The sequence below is a fragment of the Podarcis bocagei genome, assembly GCF_964188305.1.
Source record: "Podarcis bocagei genome assembly, chromosome: 5".
Taxonomy (NCBI): domain Eukaryota; kingdom Metazoa; phylum Chordata; class Lepidosauria; order Squamata; family Lacertidae; genus Podarcis; species Podarcis bocagei.
In genome coordinates, this window is record NC_138129.1 from 54396856 (window position 1) to 54414892 (window position 18037).

General features: G+C 41.4%; 1 protein-coding gene and 1 long non-coding RNA gene across 2 annotated transcripts; one reads left to right on the plus strand and one right to left on the minus strand.

The window, feature by feature from the left end:
• The first annotated feature begins 4665 nt into the window (after positions 1-4665).
• On the plus strand, positions 4666-12386 carry LOC308586551. The gene is made up of 4 exons (XR_014007923.1): positions 4666-4869; positions 4902-5041; positions 10584-11733; positions 12179-12386. It is a non-coding gene; the product is annotated as an uncharacterized lncRNA (long non-coding RNA).
• On the minus strand, positions 6388-16675 carry LOC308586539 (riboflavin-binding protein-like). The gene is made up of 5 exons (XM_081193249.1): positions 16493-16675; positions 15535-15634; positions 13708-13836; positions 7995-8106; positions 6388-6789 (listed from the first exon to the last, which is right to left on the minus strand). Exons 1-5 carry the CDS (start codon positions 16632-16634, stop codon positions 6544-6546), a joined length of 729 nt encoding a protein of 242 aa, XP_081049375.1. The 5' UTR covers positions 16635-16675; the 3' UTR covers positions 6388-6543.
• Between the last annotated feature and the right edge of the window lie 1362 nt (positions 16676-18037).

The following is an 18037-nucleotide window of genomic DNA, read 5'->3' on the forward strand; positions in this document are numbered from 1 at the left end:
TGCTGCCGCTGCCCGCCGTTCAGCCGCAGGAATTTGGGCGGGGGGCGGCGGCCTCCCTACTGGCTGGGACCGGGAAAGCTGAGTGACAGCCATCAAATCAGGCGCAGCAGATTGAGGCGCAAGAGAAGCGGGGTTTTTTATGGTCGTGGTGCTGAAAGTCATAGGGTAGGGTTACTCTGCCCTCCCCAAGTCCAAGATATCCCATAATAGCAGAACAGTAGCGTGGGCGGGGCGAGGGGGGCGATTGCCCGCGGCGCACACTTCTGAGGGGCGCAACCAGGTGCCCCCCATGACACCATCGTTTAGGACTCCTGAGTGGCAGTCCCATGCCTCGCCCACTCAGCTTCAGAGCAGAGTTCTGCCTCATTTTGTCAACCCCTTTATCTTAAAATGAGAGCTCTTTTTGGACACCAAAGAATCCCCGTGTTTCTCAAGGGATGTTAGCTTTGCCCCCACCCCCTTTATTTTTGGCCTTCCCATTCTCCTAGCATTTGGTATGCATTTTTCCTGTGGTATGCTTGCCTGAGAACAATGCACACACCAAGATATTTTCTGCATATACTGCACCGCAAGTGGCAATCCTTATTTTTCTTCATTGTGGAATTGGTGCTGCTTGTGCACGTGCTCACACATTTTTCTCATGTTCCACATGTCACCATCATAATGCCAGCCCATACTACTATTTTTATTTTTTTTACATTTAGTCTGGATTTCCACTTGCAGAAAATTCAGGAAGTAAAAATATATGATATATCTGCAGTTACTAATGGTGCGAAGGTTCAGTGGTTTTGGGGGTGTATGTGGATGATTTGTCATGCTTTCATCTCACCTGATACCTGTGGCTAACTATGCACCTTGACTGGAGTGAGTGAGCATTGTTTGCTGTTACACCTGGCAGTAATACTACTTCAATCATGATACACCAGACCTACTGCCAAGCAATCTGGTCACTTCAGGAGTCATGATGCTGAAGAGAAGAAACATTTGCATTTTTAAAATGAAAAATGAGATAAATTTGTATACTGTATAATTTAACCTATTTAGAAGACAGGGTTTGCAGGAAAATGGCAGCTCTTGTAAGCCTTACAAGTGTTAAGAGAGGGTAAAGTTCCCTTACTTATAATGGCTTCAACTTCGTACTTGAAATAATGTTGCACCACTGTTTCTATAGTTGGCCTCTGTCCTAACTAGCAAATACAAACATTATCATATGCAGAAATGCACTCTTAAATACTGAAATACTATTAGATTAAGATTTATTTTTTCACACGTCACCACAGATGTTCATATCACTTGGACATATTATCAGACAGTGCTGTTTAATAGAGAGATCAGGAACTTGTGGCTCTCCAGATTTTGTTGGACAACAGTTCCCATAATATCTTACCATTGGCCATGCTGGCTGGGGCTAGGTGGGGTCCAAAATCACCTGGAGGGCCACAGATTCCCCCGCCCCTGGTTTAAAGTAAGTGGTTTAACCAGTTTTGAAATGCACAAGATCATGCTCCTTTGAAATGCACATGGATCAATTGCAATAGAGTCTGATTGCAACTGTTTGAAACTTGACTCTCAAGGTTTTGATAACCTAACACCACGTTTACAGTTCCTGGGGTTTGATAATGGAGACCACAAATCATCCCAGTAGGAGGGAATCCTTAACATTTCTCCAAGTAATACAACAGGAGGTGGATGCTTCCAGCAGGGGGCACAACTGTAACATGTTTTAAATACAGTGATTAATATAGGAGGAGGGTTAACAATTGTGGAAGTGGCCCGTAATGATATTTGTTCCATTATTAAGGTTTTGTAGCTAATCTACTAAAAAAACCCTATTCCAATTATTTAGCTTTGTAGCATAATGGGTCAGAATACCCGGAACAATGTCACAGCAGAATAGAAGGGGTGGGGACTCTTCTGTTTAGTTCCTACTAGTATGAGGTTCATAAGACAGGATTTATAAAATTGGTCAGTGCAAAAACATACCAGGTGAATGACAGGCTGCATCTAATGCAGTTTTTTGCTTCAGATTTACATGCTGATACCAGAAACACTTTTACTATTCATTTATAACAATTTTTGCTTAACAATTCCTGCCTTTAAATCCTTTGTTTTCCCTCTTCTGAAAATTTTACTTATTGGAATGTTCAATATTTCTCTCACTAATTTTCTCAAAGGGACATAGGCAATTAAAAGCATACAATGGTTTTCCAGTGACATCATTTGTTTAGAATTTGAGTCACCAGTAAAAATATTTGCTGATGTACTGAGGTTTCCAGATTGCCTCTCTGAAATTAAAGTTCTCAAAAGTTGCAGACTATACAGAAAACGTAGCTCCATGTTTTACATTTTGAAGTTTTCTGTGCAGGGGTGACCAGTTTCTTTGTTGTTGGGAGCTACTGTCACACACAAGTGTATTTTGCCACACACACTGACTTCATCACATGTTATCAAGCAATAAGAGGGGTTTGCAGTTGCAGGCTCATGGCTGGGGCACCCCATACAAGGAGAGATGTAGCATTACAATGTGGATACTTTCTTTGTTAGAATGTTTTAACAACAACTTTAGTTTCGATCAGAAAACTTTTTACCATACCTTTATTTGGCAGGATTGCCAGAAGATAAATAAATTGATTTGGGAACCAAGTGGCCTATGACTTGGTTAATAGCCATCCCTGATAAAATTATTAAAGATTGAAAGAACAGTGAGTGTTTCTGATTTCTGAAGCAATGTTACATAGGCTGCATCTACTAAAATTATATCTTTTACAGAAGGAGTGGGGAACCTGTAGCCCTCCAGATGTTGTTGGTCTACAACTCCCACCATTCCTGATCTTTGGCTATGCAGGTTGGAGTCGGTGAGAGTTGGAGTCTAGCAGCATCTGGAAGCTGCAGATTCCCTATCCCCGTTATAGAGAATCTGGGGTGGGGCATTACTGTCAGGACAAGAACAGTGAAATGGGATATGTCTAACCCAACGCTAAAACTGCACATGGGAGCATAATTGTACAACAAAACTACAGAGGGAAAGGAGGCTCCACGTGCAGCTTTTCCAGCTCCTGTAGGACTGTGACATAAAAGCTGTGCTTGCCAGAGCCCCTACAAAATCTTCCTCCTATGTTATAGGAGTTTTACATTTGATATGTATAGCTGAGAACAGTGTTGTTTAAACTCTTAAGCCTGGATACAATCCACTGAGGCAGCTTGTTTTTATGAGTAAACATCCCAAGCGCTGCTTGTAAAACCTCAGTGTTACATTATGCTAGTTACAGTACATTTCATTTCCCCCTTGGGGACAATCACCTTCTTGAGAAGGAAAATGGCTTAACAAGGAAATTAACTCTAGAGTCTGTGTAATTAATTGATCACAGCTGTGTTGAGTGAGAGGAGACTCAAAAGCTTAATTTGCCAAGGATTCAATGTGTCCGTTCCAGAGTTGGGGTAAACAAGGGACAGAGCAGGGCTCAGGAGTTAAAGGGTGTGGTCCCCCACTGCAAGAGCTGCAGAGGAGTGAAAGAAAAAAAATATGTACACACACATATTTATCTTCTCAGGATTCACGCTGCTTGTAACTGTAGTAACTGTTTAGTCAGCACACACAAAAAGGAGAGGAAACTGTACTGATTCATTGGGGAAACAATCAAAATCCACAATTGAGCAATGCCTTCACTGGGACCAGCTTTAGTGTCACAAAATAGCCAGCAAGATTTGACAGAAGTTTTGTCAATGTTTCCCTCAGAACAAAAATATTTTCTCCAATAGTTAAGAGTCAGTTATTTCATTATGGCCATCAGTTGAAGCTACTAAACCCGGTTCCACATACCTGTAGTTCTAAGTATTGCCTGTAACGTGTAAGATGACCTTATGAGAAATGGTTGAGGGAACTGAGCATGTTTAGCCTGGTCCAGAGGAGACTAAGAGGAGATATGATAGCCACCTTCAAATATCTAAAGGGTATCATGGAGGATGGAGAAGACTTGTTTTCTCCTGCTTCAGAGACTAGGACCTGGACCAATTGATTCAAGTTACAAGAAAGGAGATTCCAGCTAAACATCAGGAAGAACTTTGTGACAGTAAGAGCTGTTTGCCTGTGGGAAAAGACTGCTACCAGAGGTTGTGGGCTCTCCTTCACTGGAGGTTTTTAAGCAGTGGTTGGATGGCCACCTGTCATGTATGATCTAGTTAAGATTCCTGCATTGCAGGGGGGTGGACTAGATAGGGTCCCTTCCAACTCTACAATTCTTTAAATCTATGGCAAGAGGGCCCACCAGAGGACACTGGCCAGGGCCTTCTCAAACCTGGAGCAAGCACTGGCTACTGCTAGGGCATTCTTTGCCCACTCTAGTCCCTCCTAACAGTAGCAGGCTCCTGTATAGTATCCTGAGTTCTATAATAATAATAATAATAATAATAATAATAATAATATTTTTTTATTTATACCCCGCCCTCCCCAGCCAAGGCCAGGCTCAGAGCGGCTTACAAGCAATAATAAAAACAAGATGAATGATTACAACTTAAAAACAAAAATAAAATACAACATTAAAATAATGGAACATTAAAATATTAAAATGTAGCCTCATTGCAGGAGAAGGAAAAGAAAAAAGAAAAGGGGGGGGGAGGGAATCAAATTGGCTCCAATCCAAAGGCCAGGCGGAACAACAATATTGACTCTCATATCAATAACTGAAAATCCTGGGGATGATCAGGTAGATCCCAATATTAATTCTGGAGCAGGAAGGTTTTTAGAAGACACCCAGCAGGTTCTAAAATTGTCCATGGTCAAAGCTAGAGAGACCCGATATCCTTTTTCACAAATATTAATAGAGGTGCATGTAATACTGGGCTTCTCATATTGCCTTTTGGAAGGGTACTGTTACTGTTATGTAGTGAAGACTACTTAATAGTTACCTAAGGTTTTTGACTTATCTCATGCTTAGTTAAGTCTTCAATTGCTCTTCTATTTTCTTGTTTTTATCTAAGGAACTAGAGGGCCATCATTACTTCATCCATTCCACCCCTTGCAGACCTAAGAGCAGCCATTATGGTAATGTTGAATTCCACACTCATTTTTTCCTGGTTTTCTCCCTCCCTCCCTTCTGTATCCTTATCCTTATTATTATTATTTACAATTATTTTCACTGCTTATGTCCTTCTATTGTGAAAGATGACAATATAACGTTTTTTAAACTATGTTAGTCAGAGGTCATGTTTTGTAATTTGTTAATAGTGCTGGGAATTTCATCATCAACACCCAACAAACTGCAGTTCCCAGGTGTCTTTGGGATAAATGTATGGTGTGGGTTTGACTTCAGTTGTTGCTAAGTATCTAATCAATGAAGGCAAGCAGAACTCCAAAGTTCAAATCAAGTGACATATGCCAAAGGTAACAGGCAGGAATTGTTAAAACTGCTTATATCTCCAGCCTGGAGCTTTATCCCACTTCCTTTTGTAGAGCTGCTAGGAGGCTGAGACCAGATTAGTGAAGAGTGCAGTTAGGTCTGGTTGCCATGGAAACCCGCTCAGTACGGATACAGCTAAACAGAGCTGGAAGTGGATTCTGAAAGAACCTAATAAAACAATTCTGCAATTCATTAGGATTTGCAGGTGCACTGCTTCCTTGCTCACTTGTGTATTCATTAACTGGCTTTGTAATTCTATTATGCACTGTGTAAGTAAATGAGTGAAGGGATTAAGCCAGCAGCTGATTTATGTTGCCTTTCAGCATGATGTAACCTTGTATCCCGATGTTGTTGGACTTAAGCTTCCATATCCCCAGCCAGCTTAACCAATGGTCAGGGATGATGGGAGTTAGAAGTCCAACAACATCTGTGGACCCTAGGCTGAAGAACACTGATTAAGTGGCCTACTCTCCCAAATGGAGAGAGCAGGACGAACTGAAATAATCACACTAGAGTCAGCACCCAACTAGCTACAGCAGTGGCTTCAGCAACTATATACAACAGTCAACATGGTGCCCTCCAAATGTTGTTGGACCACAACTTTTATCACCCCAGGCAGCTTGGGCAATAGTCAGTAATGATGGGAGTTGTAGTCCAGCAACATCTAGACAATTCAAAGTGTTATTACAAATGAAGCCCTAAATGACTCAGGCCCAGGATGCCTATGGACTGCCGCCCCCCCATGCCATTTTGCCTGCACTCTGAGATCTGGTGAAAAGGCCCCTTTGTGGATCCTGACATTGACTGATGATGTACAACAGGGTCTTTTCTGTGCCAGCCCCCTGTGATGGAACTCTCTCCTGTGGAGGTTTGTTTGACTCCCTCTCCTTTTAGCTTCTGCCACCAAGTGAAGGCCATTTTCTTGAGGTAGGCTTTCGGTTAGCCATGGCATTTTTAATGGTGGTTGATGCTTTCATTATCTGCCACACTGTTTACTTTTCAGGCTTTTAATTTTTTTAAGCTATTTTAATTATTCAGTCACTTTATTGTATTTTTTTTGTGTGTGGCTGATGGCCACTCTGAGTATCGTTTTAATAGTGGAAAGGTGCAACATGCATCACTTTAAAACCTAAAGAAACCCTGGCACTTAGAATGTCTCCACACCTTTGTCTTTCGGCTCCTTCAGCTTCTTTATTTTGTCCAACTTGAGGCGACAGAACTGCTCTTCATCACTTCTGCTGCTACTGCTACTATTACCGGTGGCCCTCTCCTCCAAGAGCTTGACGACCTTGCTATCCATCTCATCCATTTGCAGGCACAGGCAGGGGGAGTCACTTACCTTCAGTGAATCTCCCCACATGCTCTCGCACATGTCTGTCCCATTGCCATACATCTAGGAGTCAGAGAAACAAAACTGTCTAAATTTACGACATCCAATGCAATAGACACAAAATGAAATGGCTCTTGATGACACACGAGCTTTGCAAAATTGGACCACATGTTCCTCCTGCTCTAGATCTTTCTACTACGGCATGCTTGGAAAAGCTTGGTCCAAGATTAACAACAGCCCATGTAGGGCACATAGCACTCGCCCTCCACTGCTCCTTTCTGCCATTTGTACAAATGGGGGGGGGGGAGCAGCTGATTGCTTAACTGTATGAGCTAAAAGCAATGGAAATAAAAAGACAACTCCTCTTCCCTCAGTGCGCTGTCCAGCTCTATTCCTTTCGGATCTTAGTCACTTTTATTTTCAGCTGTGAGCCAACTCAAACAGAAATCTCAATTTTCTTTGCTTCCACAAGAACATAGGAAGCTGGCTTATACAGTGTTTCCATCTTGCCCATTTTTTAAACCTGCTCTCTAGGCCAGGGGTCAACAAACTTTTTCAGCAGGGGGCCGGTCCACTATCCCTCAGACCTTGCTGGGGGCCGGACTATATTTTGAAAAAAAATAATGAACGAATTCCTATGCCCCACAAATAGCCCAGAGATGCGTTTTAAATAAAAACACACATTCTACTCATATAAAAACACACTGATTCCGATTTTGAAGGCAATTAGGCTGGATTTGGCCCCCGGGCCTTAGTTTGCTTACCCATGCTCTAGGTTCTTAGAGGTTTTTCCTATCACTAGTTAGCCTGATCCTTTTAACCAGGAACTGAAGTATGGACATTTTTGCATGCGAAGCATGGTCGCATCCACACCATACATTTAAAGCACACTTTAAATAAAGAATCGTGGGAACTGTAGTTTACCCCTCACATAATTTTGATTCTCACCACCCTTAAACTACAATTCCCAAGATTCTTTGGGGGAAGCCATGTTCTTTAAGTGTATGGTGTGGATGTCACCCAAGTCATCTCCAGCTGAGATACACGGCCCCTTTCCGTCTTGCCAAATGTTAATCTTTACTACTCTACTACTGTGCACAAGTTCTACTAAAGGACATTGGAATACCGGTGGGGTTTGAGTAGGTGAGTTTTTTCTTGTTGAAGGAACATCTACTAGACTAGATCCCTGGTGTTAAATGCAGAGCTATATGTAGCCTTCTGGCTCCTTCACATAGGTGCACTGTTTGTGGATCATTATGATACACTACCTCGTGGTAGGGGATGCACGCATTCTTACAGTGGTTTTCTCCTTTTTCATCAATTGCCCAGTCTGTCAGCCAGTTGCTAACACACGTGAAGTCATTTTTACAAGCTTCATACCTGCAAGGTAAAGAAAGCATAGATGACTGATTTATGTGCCATCTCTCATAAATCAACACAGAGGAAGGTGTGTAGGCTGGGCCGATAGCATTTGCTTCCATTCCATTAGCTCAAAGCTGTTGCATCACACTGTTGACTCATGCTAAGCTTGTGGTTTACTAAGACCCCTAGATTGTTTTCGCATGTACCACTGGAAAGCCAGGTGTCCCCCATCTTATATCTGTGCATCTGGTTCTTCCTGCCTAAGTGTAAAACCTTGTGTAGTCACTTGTGAGAGCCAGTGCGGTGTAGTGGTTAAGAGCAGTAGTCTCATAATCTGGGGAACCGGGTTCGCGTCTCCGCTCTTCCACATGCAGCTGCTGGGTGACCTTGGGCTAGTCACACTTCTCTGAAGTCTCTCAGCCCCACTCACCTCACAGAGTGTTTGTTGTGGGCGAGGAAGGGAAAGGAGAATGTTAGCCGCTTTGAGGCTCCTTAAAAGGAGTGAAAGGCGGGATATCAAATCCAAACTCCTCTTCTTCTTCTTCTTCTTTTTGTATGGTGAACGTGAATGTGGAAAATTTGTAAATGTGAAAATTATAAACAAAATATAGAACATTGTATTTGTTCCTATTGAAATTCATTTTGTTAGTTTGGGCCCAGTTCTCCAATCTGTTAAGGTCAGTAACAGGGTCCTACACACCACACACACAATCCCTCTCCTTTCCACCTCTCCTTTCCAGCTCAGTAAATGCCAGCTGATCTAACAGTAGAAGTGAATGAGCCTGTATTCCTCACAGCGTTGTGGCATCCCACTTTAGTGCAACCTTATCCCCTTAAAAAAAAGATTATAAAGATGATGGTGGAGTCTCCTTTCATGGAGGTTTTTAAGCAGAGGTTGGATGGCCATCTGTCATGGATGCTTTAGCTGAGATTCCTGCATTGCAGGGGGTTGGACTAGATGGCCCTTGGGTCCCTTCCAACTCTAAGATTCTATGATTCTATGTGACTGTTGTGCTAAAAGTTCAGTTGTTTCCACTAAAACGGCATCAGTAGGAAGTATGTGAAAGTAGTGACATCACCAAGAAGCAAATTTAAGTCTGTGCATTGCCAGAGTAGCCGAGCACTGCAGTACTATAAATGTTGGATTAAAAAACACCTAGAACATTTGTGATCTGAAAAGTAACGTTTGGGTGGTAGGGAAGCTATGGGCCACGCAAAACTCATAACAGATGCTGTGTGATCCTTAGTGTTTTGATGGTGTGAACTGCCCTGAATGCAAGATCACATATGACCATCCTGATACCCACAGGAGCACAAATCACCTTGAATACAGACTAAAATTCCTGTCTGCAGGGGCCCTCAGTAACAGGAGACCAGTTCCTTTGACCTTGTTTTCAGCTAGAAAATGCTTAAAGAATAACATGTTTGCATAAACTGGACTTTGAAGCATGATTTCTTGTTTGGCAAGAGATTGTATCTAAATTTTAACAGAATTAAGCACAGTTCTTTCTTATGTACTCAGCATATTACAGTGGTACCTCGGGTTAAGGACTTAATTCGTTCTGGAGGTCCGTTCTTAACCTGAAACTGTTCTTAACCTGATGTACCACTTTAGCTAATGGGACCTCCCGCTGCTGCTGCGCTGCGATTTCTGTTCTCATCCTGAAGCAAAGTTCTTAACCCGAGGTACTATTTCTGGGTTAGCAGAGTCTGTACCCTGAAGAGTCTTTAACCCGAGGTACCACTGTATTAGTTTACAAATACCAGGTCATTAAGTACGTATTTGGCTTTAGTCACACCATTTATATGAATGCAATCTGTGCTTAAAAATAAAGGTGTGATATGAACACACTTTTAAAATTCTGTGTCTTTTATAGCATGTTTTTTTTCAAAAGCTGACACTGTATGATGGTTATGTTGCCATGGAAATTAATGAAAAAATATGTTTGAGTCATAATAACACTAGCAACATTGGCTCCCCTCCTCCTTTCATCTTTTGCCAGCCTTTTTAGTCTGTATCTTGTAGAAGTTTGCCTTTGCAAAACTCAAGCAACCCCCCCAACTTCTGACTGGGATCAAAGAGTCCATTTTGTATAATCACATTAATATTATAAATAAGAAGCATGCCTTAGTTTAAATATGGTTAGCGGAAAGATTAGTTCCTGTCAGTAAGGTAATAGTTTTAAAATTAATATTGTTTAAAGAGGTTAATTACAAATTAATCTTAAAGAACTACAAATTAAAAGGGGACGACGACATAAAACCACCTTAGATCATGGTTTGCTAGAAGAATCTATTGTTTAAAATGCTATAAAGGCATCTCTTCAGTTTATTATTTCTGTCTGGTCATGAAAATATATAAATATAATTGAAACTCCAAGAACTGCAGACTCCTATGAGCATCTCAGTTGACTCTTCTGGGCAATTTTTTGCAGATGTAGTAAGATCTTGAAATTAAGATTAGCTCCTAAAGGTAACGTTTTCATTTCTTACAGGTGTAAAAATCTGCCTATAAGCAGTGCCTGCGATAATGTGCTAATGCCAGGGTGAACATTCATCTTCTCAAAGCAGGTTTGCTATTTAGATGTGACTTGTGTGACGACTTTGAAATTTACACTGCAGCTTTAAAGCAGAGATGGGGAAGCTGTGGGCCTCCAGAAGTTGTTGAACTCCAGCTCCCATCAGCCTAGCCAGCAAGGGCAGATGTGGTTGGACTCCAGCTTCCCCACCTTTTCTCTAAAGCCACTGAGAAAGCAACAAAATAAGTTGCCACACTTATTTCTTCTTTGGCCTCTCTGTCTGTGTCTCCACTGCTTGCTGCATGGCCTGCTCATGGGAGTTGGTGGTGGGCAGAGTAGGTGAAAGGACTAACAAAGGAAAGGACAAAAGAAGTCTCTATTGCTTCTCCGTGTTGTAGCCTGGCAATATTGTTTGCGACATGTGTGTCATTGCTGAATTTTGTATTGCCTAAAGTTCTGCTTTTCAAGGCTATGTACTGTCAACACAAGTAGGGATGATATAACTCCTGTTCTGATTAATATTCTAGCTCAGTTTTTTTAAAGGACATTTCAACAATTACAGACAAAGGGAGAGAAGGTTAAAGGAAAGGAGAAGGCAGCATGTCCCTGATCCTTTTCTCAAGTGGGAACAGCATCAGAGACTAATCGCCTGCTCCCTTCCACAGCCCTCACCATAGGTAATATAATGACATGTCTTTCATTTCCAGCTCAGAGCGACAGGATAGTGAATTAGCAGCACACTTTCTCTTTCCCCAGTGCTTCTTTGAAGGCTTGGGCGGGGCAGGATATGCACACAGCTGTCTCTTCCTTCTGCAGCTCCTTCCCCTTCTCAAGAGCTCTCAAGAGCATTGGCTTTCCAGGATGGTTATTTTGCAGCTGTGATCGTCAGATCCAACAGGGAACTACTTTAATTACTGTACAGGAGGGGGATATGTCACAAGCACAGCTTCTCCTTTCATTCTAGCACTATGACAGGAAAAGCTCTGTTTAATCTCTGCCTGGTCAAACTATTGAAAAGTCTGGAGGCCCACCTTGTACTGGATCTGACAAACTTACTTCCATGCTGCCAACAAATGATAAAATAGTCACTAGATTGCAGCCCACTAAAATGCATTCACACTCAGAAGTTAGTCCCATTTATTTCAGTTGGATTTACTTCCAAATAAGAGTGTAGAAAAGTAGAGACTTTATCAGTTACAGTGGTGCCTCGCAAGACGAAAATAATCCGTTCCGCGAGTCTCTTCATCTAGCGGTTTTTTCGTCTTGCGAAGCAACCCTATTAGCGGCTTAGCGGCTTAGCGGCTTAGCGCTATTAGCGGCTTAGCGGCTATTAAAGGCTTAGCGGCTTAGCGGCTAAAAGGCTATTAGCGTCTTAGAAAAAGGGGGGGAAGCGGGGGAAAATCGGAACACTCGCAAGACGTTTTTGTCTTGCGAAACAAGCCCATAAGGAAATTTGTCTTGCGAAGCAGCTCAAAAACGGAAAACCCTTTCGTCTAGCGGGTTTTCCGTCTTGCAAGGCATTCGTCTTGCGGGGCACCACTGTACTTGGTTTGCCTTTTATTTTTTTTAAGTGCTTTATGATGACCCAGCTTTAAAGTATACTGAGGGCTGGAGAAAAGGATATCTGGAGAAAAACGATATGGTGTACAGTGTCAAAGAAATGAAATAACAACACAAAAGCAATGTACTTTCCCAAAGTATGATTCACCAGAGAGATCTGTTTTCATTTAAAACAAATCCTTATGTCAGTGCTGAGAATTATTAAATGTGTCAAGTTCACCATTTCCTCTGTAATTGTCCAAGGACTCTTTGGCAGGTGGGTTGGAAAGGGAAGCTACCCCTAAGGGCTCTCCAAAGTCCACATATATACTGAAAAATGAGCTTTTGGTGCAGGAAATTCCAAGCCATTAGAAAGAAAGAGGAAAGCTTGAAGTAAGATTCCTTATGTTCCTTAAAGTCAAGTTCTTGTTTCTTCTGAACACTGTGAAAATTACCCTTTACAACAAAGGTACAGAGGATTTTGAAATAAGGATCTCTGTAGGATGTGGGGAATGGGGATACCCTTAGCAGCCATGCAGTATGTTAAACAGATTCTACTGTCTATATAACAAAAGAGTTCTGCAGATTCCGCCTTGGGTATACAGGAGAAGTAGAAACATTGTTCAAAGCTTTCACAGCATACAGCTTGAAGCAGACTCATTTGTGGGTCAATAACTTGAGCACCCTAGGTCAAATCCAGCAGTTTGAAGACTGCTACTTGGTCCCCCAGTTGTCAACCTAGAGTTTAAAGTGTTGTGGATAAGTGGTATCTGGGGTGCCAGAGCAGTGTTAGAAGTGCTGCTCACTATTCCTCACTCTTTTCAAAGTGTTCCTCAGTGAATTAGATGGTGGCCAGAGATAGGTGCAATATATTGTCCATAGTGTGAGGAACTACTAATATTTTAGCATTTGGGAACAAGTCTGCTCAAATGAACACCACCCCCAGAGAGCAGACATCAATCCAGAAAGCTGCATCTAAGGTCTTGAACATTCCCCGTGGGATCTGTAACTCTGTTATTTGAACAGAAGTCTATCAGCAACCTCTGCTTCTTGTCAAGAAACAGAAGTTCAAATCTCCACAGTACATGTGGAGCTTGTTGTGTGGTTCTCTAGATTATTGCAAGATGTTCAGGAATTTTGTCATCAGTTATACAGAGCTGAAGTGTTGTAGAATAAAGTTGTCCATCAGTAGAACTGGCATGTGTGTTGTATTGTTTGCCTTTATCTTAAAATAAGGGGCATGTTGTAAAACAGGCACAGGGATGTAATGGGGTGGTGGGAATGTCAGGGTTGTGTTCAAAATAGCGCTAAGGCGAATGTTCTGTCAGTGCAAGGTTTTGTGCATACCCGATTCAAGGTGTTAGTACTAGCATACAAAGCCCTAAATATCTTGGGACCCAAGAATCAAGAGTGCCTGCTTCAATATCAACCACACTGAGGTGTGTCTGTCACCCTAATGGTTAACTGTCAAGAGGAATTTTATAACTTCCCTGTTTACCTGGGCATTTTATGGCTGAAAGATACTGTTTTATTAAAATGAGAAGCATAACCCCCAACTTACCAGTCATCACAGAAGTTTTGGCACATGGGAACAGACACAATAGCAGCTGCGTAGTGGGGATGTGCCCAATGTGCAATATATGGTGAACACCTGTAAAAGCATTCTATCTTCTTCAAATAGCTCTGACATCTGTTGCATGAGAAAAAACCATTGTTATTACATGAAAAACAACTAGCATTGCATATGTGGCTGCCTCTATGCTCTGAGAGATCAGCCTGCATTTTTCTTTATTGGAATGCAACACTTTAGGCTAGGCTAGGGTACCAAGGCAAAATTATTTATTATTTTTATTATTCATTTCATTTCTATACCACTTTATAGTTTAAAGAAAAAATCTCAAAGCGGTTTACAATAAAATTAGAGTTCTGCCGTTCAGTCCCTTGCACTCACATATTTCAAGACCTGCATGTATTTATGGTATACAATACACAGGAGAATAATGTGCCATTGCTTTATCCTAACACCTTTGACTTCCTCCACTTAAATGGTCAGACACTCTGTAATAGAACTTATTTGGTTATAGAACACATACTATCCACAGGCATCTGTTCCACTTCTATGGCGATTCTGCCATTGTGCCTTATCAGGCAAGTGTTATTTGCAACTGTCTTGCAGTGTTCAGTGTTCCTACTTAGGGTTTCAGCCAGCCAGCTTTGTCCTTTCCCAGGATACTCTATTCCATTTCACCTTCCCCCCTCAGTTTTCCAACCTCCATCCCAAACAATAGTTGGTCAACATTCCTAAGAGCTATTGAACTTTTGCAAACTTCAGGGATCCCCAAGCCTCTAAATATTTCCCTCTAGTGCATGGATAGTAACATTTTGTCTACACAAGGGTCCACATTTGAAGAATAGGTTTTATTCAAAATACCGTATTTTTCGCCCTATAGGACGCACTTTTCCCCCTCCAAAAATGAAGGGGAAATGTGTGTGCGCCCTATGGGGCGAATGCAGGCTTTCGCTGAAGCCTGGAGAGCGAGAGGGGTCGGTGCGCACCGACCCCTCTTGCTCTCCAGGCTTCAGGAAGCTCTCGGCAAGCAGTGGGAGAGCTGCGCAACTTCGCTCAGCGCCCCCCAGGCTTCGGGCTTCGCGCAGCTCTCCCACCGCTTTGTGGAGAGCTGCCTGTTCTGGGGGCTGGGGTCAGGGGAAGCTCGGGCTTCCCCCGCCCCAGCCCCGTGCCTGGGGAAAAAAATAAATTTCCCCCCTTATTTCCCCCCCAAAAAACTAGGTGCGTCCTATGGGCCGGTGCGCCCTATGGGACGAAAAATACGGTAGGCTCACTTAATTAATGACCTAACTTTGTCATACTTATTAGTTTTAATAGATTTGTTCTGATTAAAATTTAGTTGAATGCCACTCTGAGTTTGATAGGATGATGGGGGTAGGTTTTATGCAAAAATGCTTTTTATTCTGCAGTGAGCCTCTACTTTTATGTATTGTTTTAAATTTTAAAATGCATACAATAAACTCTTCCCCTGTGTATACCTGCTGTGCACTGATAATAATACAATATATTAAAGTCAATGAAATGTAAGTGCTCAGTCTAAAAAGAGGGGATGCTTCTGGCATATAGAAGTAGGGTTTCCAACTTTTTTTCTGCAATGGCTCCTGTTTTCAACAGTTCAACTGCACTTTCATGAAACGCATAACTGAACCCAATGCATTTCTGTATGCAATGCTACTGTTAAAGGTACACAAGCCATACCCAAAAAAAGGGTCGCAGCCTTATACTGTGCTTTTCACAAAGTTATGCTTCATTCAAGAACCCTTGAATGAAGGAAAAAAATTGAATGCACTTGGAGAAAAAGAACAAGGGTAAGTCACTTACAATTTACTGTTATTGCCACATCGGTTCCAATAGGTGGTATTTACTTTAATCACTGGTGAATCAGCTAGTTCCTTTGTAATGTCTTCAGAGCAACAAGAGGCTGTGGGGAATTAAAAACAAACATATCTCATTCTGAAGGTTTACTTTGTAACATAATCACAACTTTGAAGACAAAGAATTTTGTTAAGTCCCCACAGTGGACACTTAGTTAAAAATGGGAAGTGAGTTCCATCATTATTTTTCATGTGCTTTTGTAAAATGAAAAACATGCTACTAAAAACATGTTTTAAAACCAAAAGAATACTGGGAAGTTAAAATTTACAAAGGAAATATCTTAATTAAATACTTCAAACTCAAATTTGATATTGGAAATGATAATTTAACATTATACAGATTTAAAATTATACAGTAATGCAGATTTCTTTTCATACAAAAGAATGTGAGCTTCATTCCTTCAGTGCACTTATCATCTCTATACTGTATTAAAAAAAAAGACTTGGGGGGAACCCTTTGGAAATCATGATCATAAGCTGAAATTGTTGATACTGACAAATTCACGAGCAGCATGTCTAAAGACAGTTCTTACCCCACTCCACCCAGCGCATGCCCCATTTAGAAGCAAAACCCTGATGCATAAAGCTCAGGCATAAACAGGATATCACACATTGTTAATTACAACAACCTAACATCATTCCTGGAGCAAGTGATAATAAGATTTCACATGTGGGCCAAAACACACACATTCACTAAGATCCAATGGATGCAAATAACCAATTGGGCAGCTGACTTTTCTTGTGCCATTGGATATTTTGGTTATATTTTGATATATCAATATAAAAACTCAACTTCAATAAATTCTTAGGGTATCAAATTAATATGGATGGCATCAGAGCTGTTAGTTAATGTAAAGACTAACTTAAATAGTTTGCAAATATTTCACAGGTTTCACAGGACTTACATTTGGAATATAGGGTGCATTCGTGCAAGTTATTCTCCTGGCTGGGTCTGTGCTTGTGAGCTGCTCCTTCCAGACATTGCCTCTTTCCACTGATTGACACTGCCGAGATAGCGAAGAACAGGAGCACTGAAAACCTCAGCATATTCTCGTTGCCGTTGTCCTGTATGGAAATAGTACATTATGGTCAAAGAATTTGGGGGCGGTGGGGAGCAAGCTCCATTAAATTTTCAGAAATAAATGTAGGGCATAACACACCTCTTTTGCTTCTTTCGTCTCTGAGATAGGCTGGAACACAAAATGCTGCTGCTCTTTCTTTCCTCTCTCTATATATGCATTGCCAGTCAGCAGTAACCCATAGTTTGTTTGCCAAGAAAAGTTCCCTGACCCTTTGCAAAGCTAACAGACTTATCTCAGGGTCAGTTGCAGCAAAGACATAATAACTTAGTTTAGGCATAGTTTAGGATCCTGTCTCCAACAATAGTCTGTCAGAAGACTCTAGAACAGACTGCACAATGTGACCCAATGCTGCTCAGGGAAGATAAATTGAAGTTTAAGGTTCAGAAGCAGCTAGACCATATTGTACCACACATTAACCTAAGAAGTTAGAGCAGGGCCTTTATAGGGCCTAGTTAATTTTTGGCATGTCTGGTCAAGGGCTATGAGATTAATTGGGTAAGTTGGAAGTCAATGAGTGCCATTATTTTTTGTCATTTTGTATAGGCTTCATCGTATGATTTTTTTGGGGTCTCATTGTTTGATTTAAGTGATGTTTATTCATCACTTCTGCTGCTTTGAGCATGTGGAAAAACAGCATAAACATATTTTAAGTCAGTTTTTTGCCTTGACAGATGCTTAAGAACACACACCCCTTTTTTAAACATGTGGATGCTAAAAGCTTGATTTTGCAGTCCTAGCCAGACAGCAAAACCAGGAGATTTATCAAGCCAATGGTAGTCTGCTCTTGACTCAAGTTATGCAGGCCTGTTATGGGAAGCTGTCTGATACTGAATCAGACCACTGGTACATCCAAATCATCTGGAGTGACTGGCAGTAGCTTTCCAGGATTCCAGATGGTAAATCTTTCCCAGCTCCCCCCCCCCCCCCGCCACCATCCTGGATATTATTATTAACTGTATTAATAATTATCACTACCTGTCAATAACATTTGACCATTGCACTGCTCATTTTAGTTTTTAAAAAGTCTGCTTAAATTTAAGTTCCAGCTTTTCCAAAAGGTAAAGCTGCCCAAGATTCTAAGAGCTTGCAAATGTTTGCCCTGGAAACCCATTTCAAACGTTAGAATTAGAGTCCAATTTCCTCACTGTGCCCTGACCAACTACAAGTTAAGATGACTTTAAAAACCAGGTCAAGCTGCTAATATTTGACAGGGAAGCACTGCTTCCTAATATCTGAGGGATGGTTTTGCTTAGCTTTTAAGTTTTAGCATATATATATATATATATGTGTGTGTGTGTGTGTGTGTGTGTGTGTGTGTCATTCCAGAAAAAAACCCCAAATCCAAGACACTTTGAGCTACACAAGAGA

Coding starts and splice junctions, on each gene's coding strand:
- LOC308586539 (XM_081193249.1), bottom strand. CDS start 16,634: ATGCTGAGGTTTTCAGTGCTCCTGTTCTTCGCTATCTCGGCAGTGTCA. Junction 8,107..13,707: donor CAAAACTTCTGTGATGACTG/GTAAGTTGGGGG, acceptor TTTACCTTGCAG/GTATGAAGCTTGTAAAAATG. Junction 6,790..7,994: donor CGTGCATCCCCTACCACGAG/GTAGTGTATCAT, acceptor TCTGACTCCTAG/ATGTATGGCAATGGGACAGA.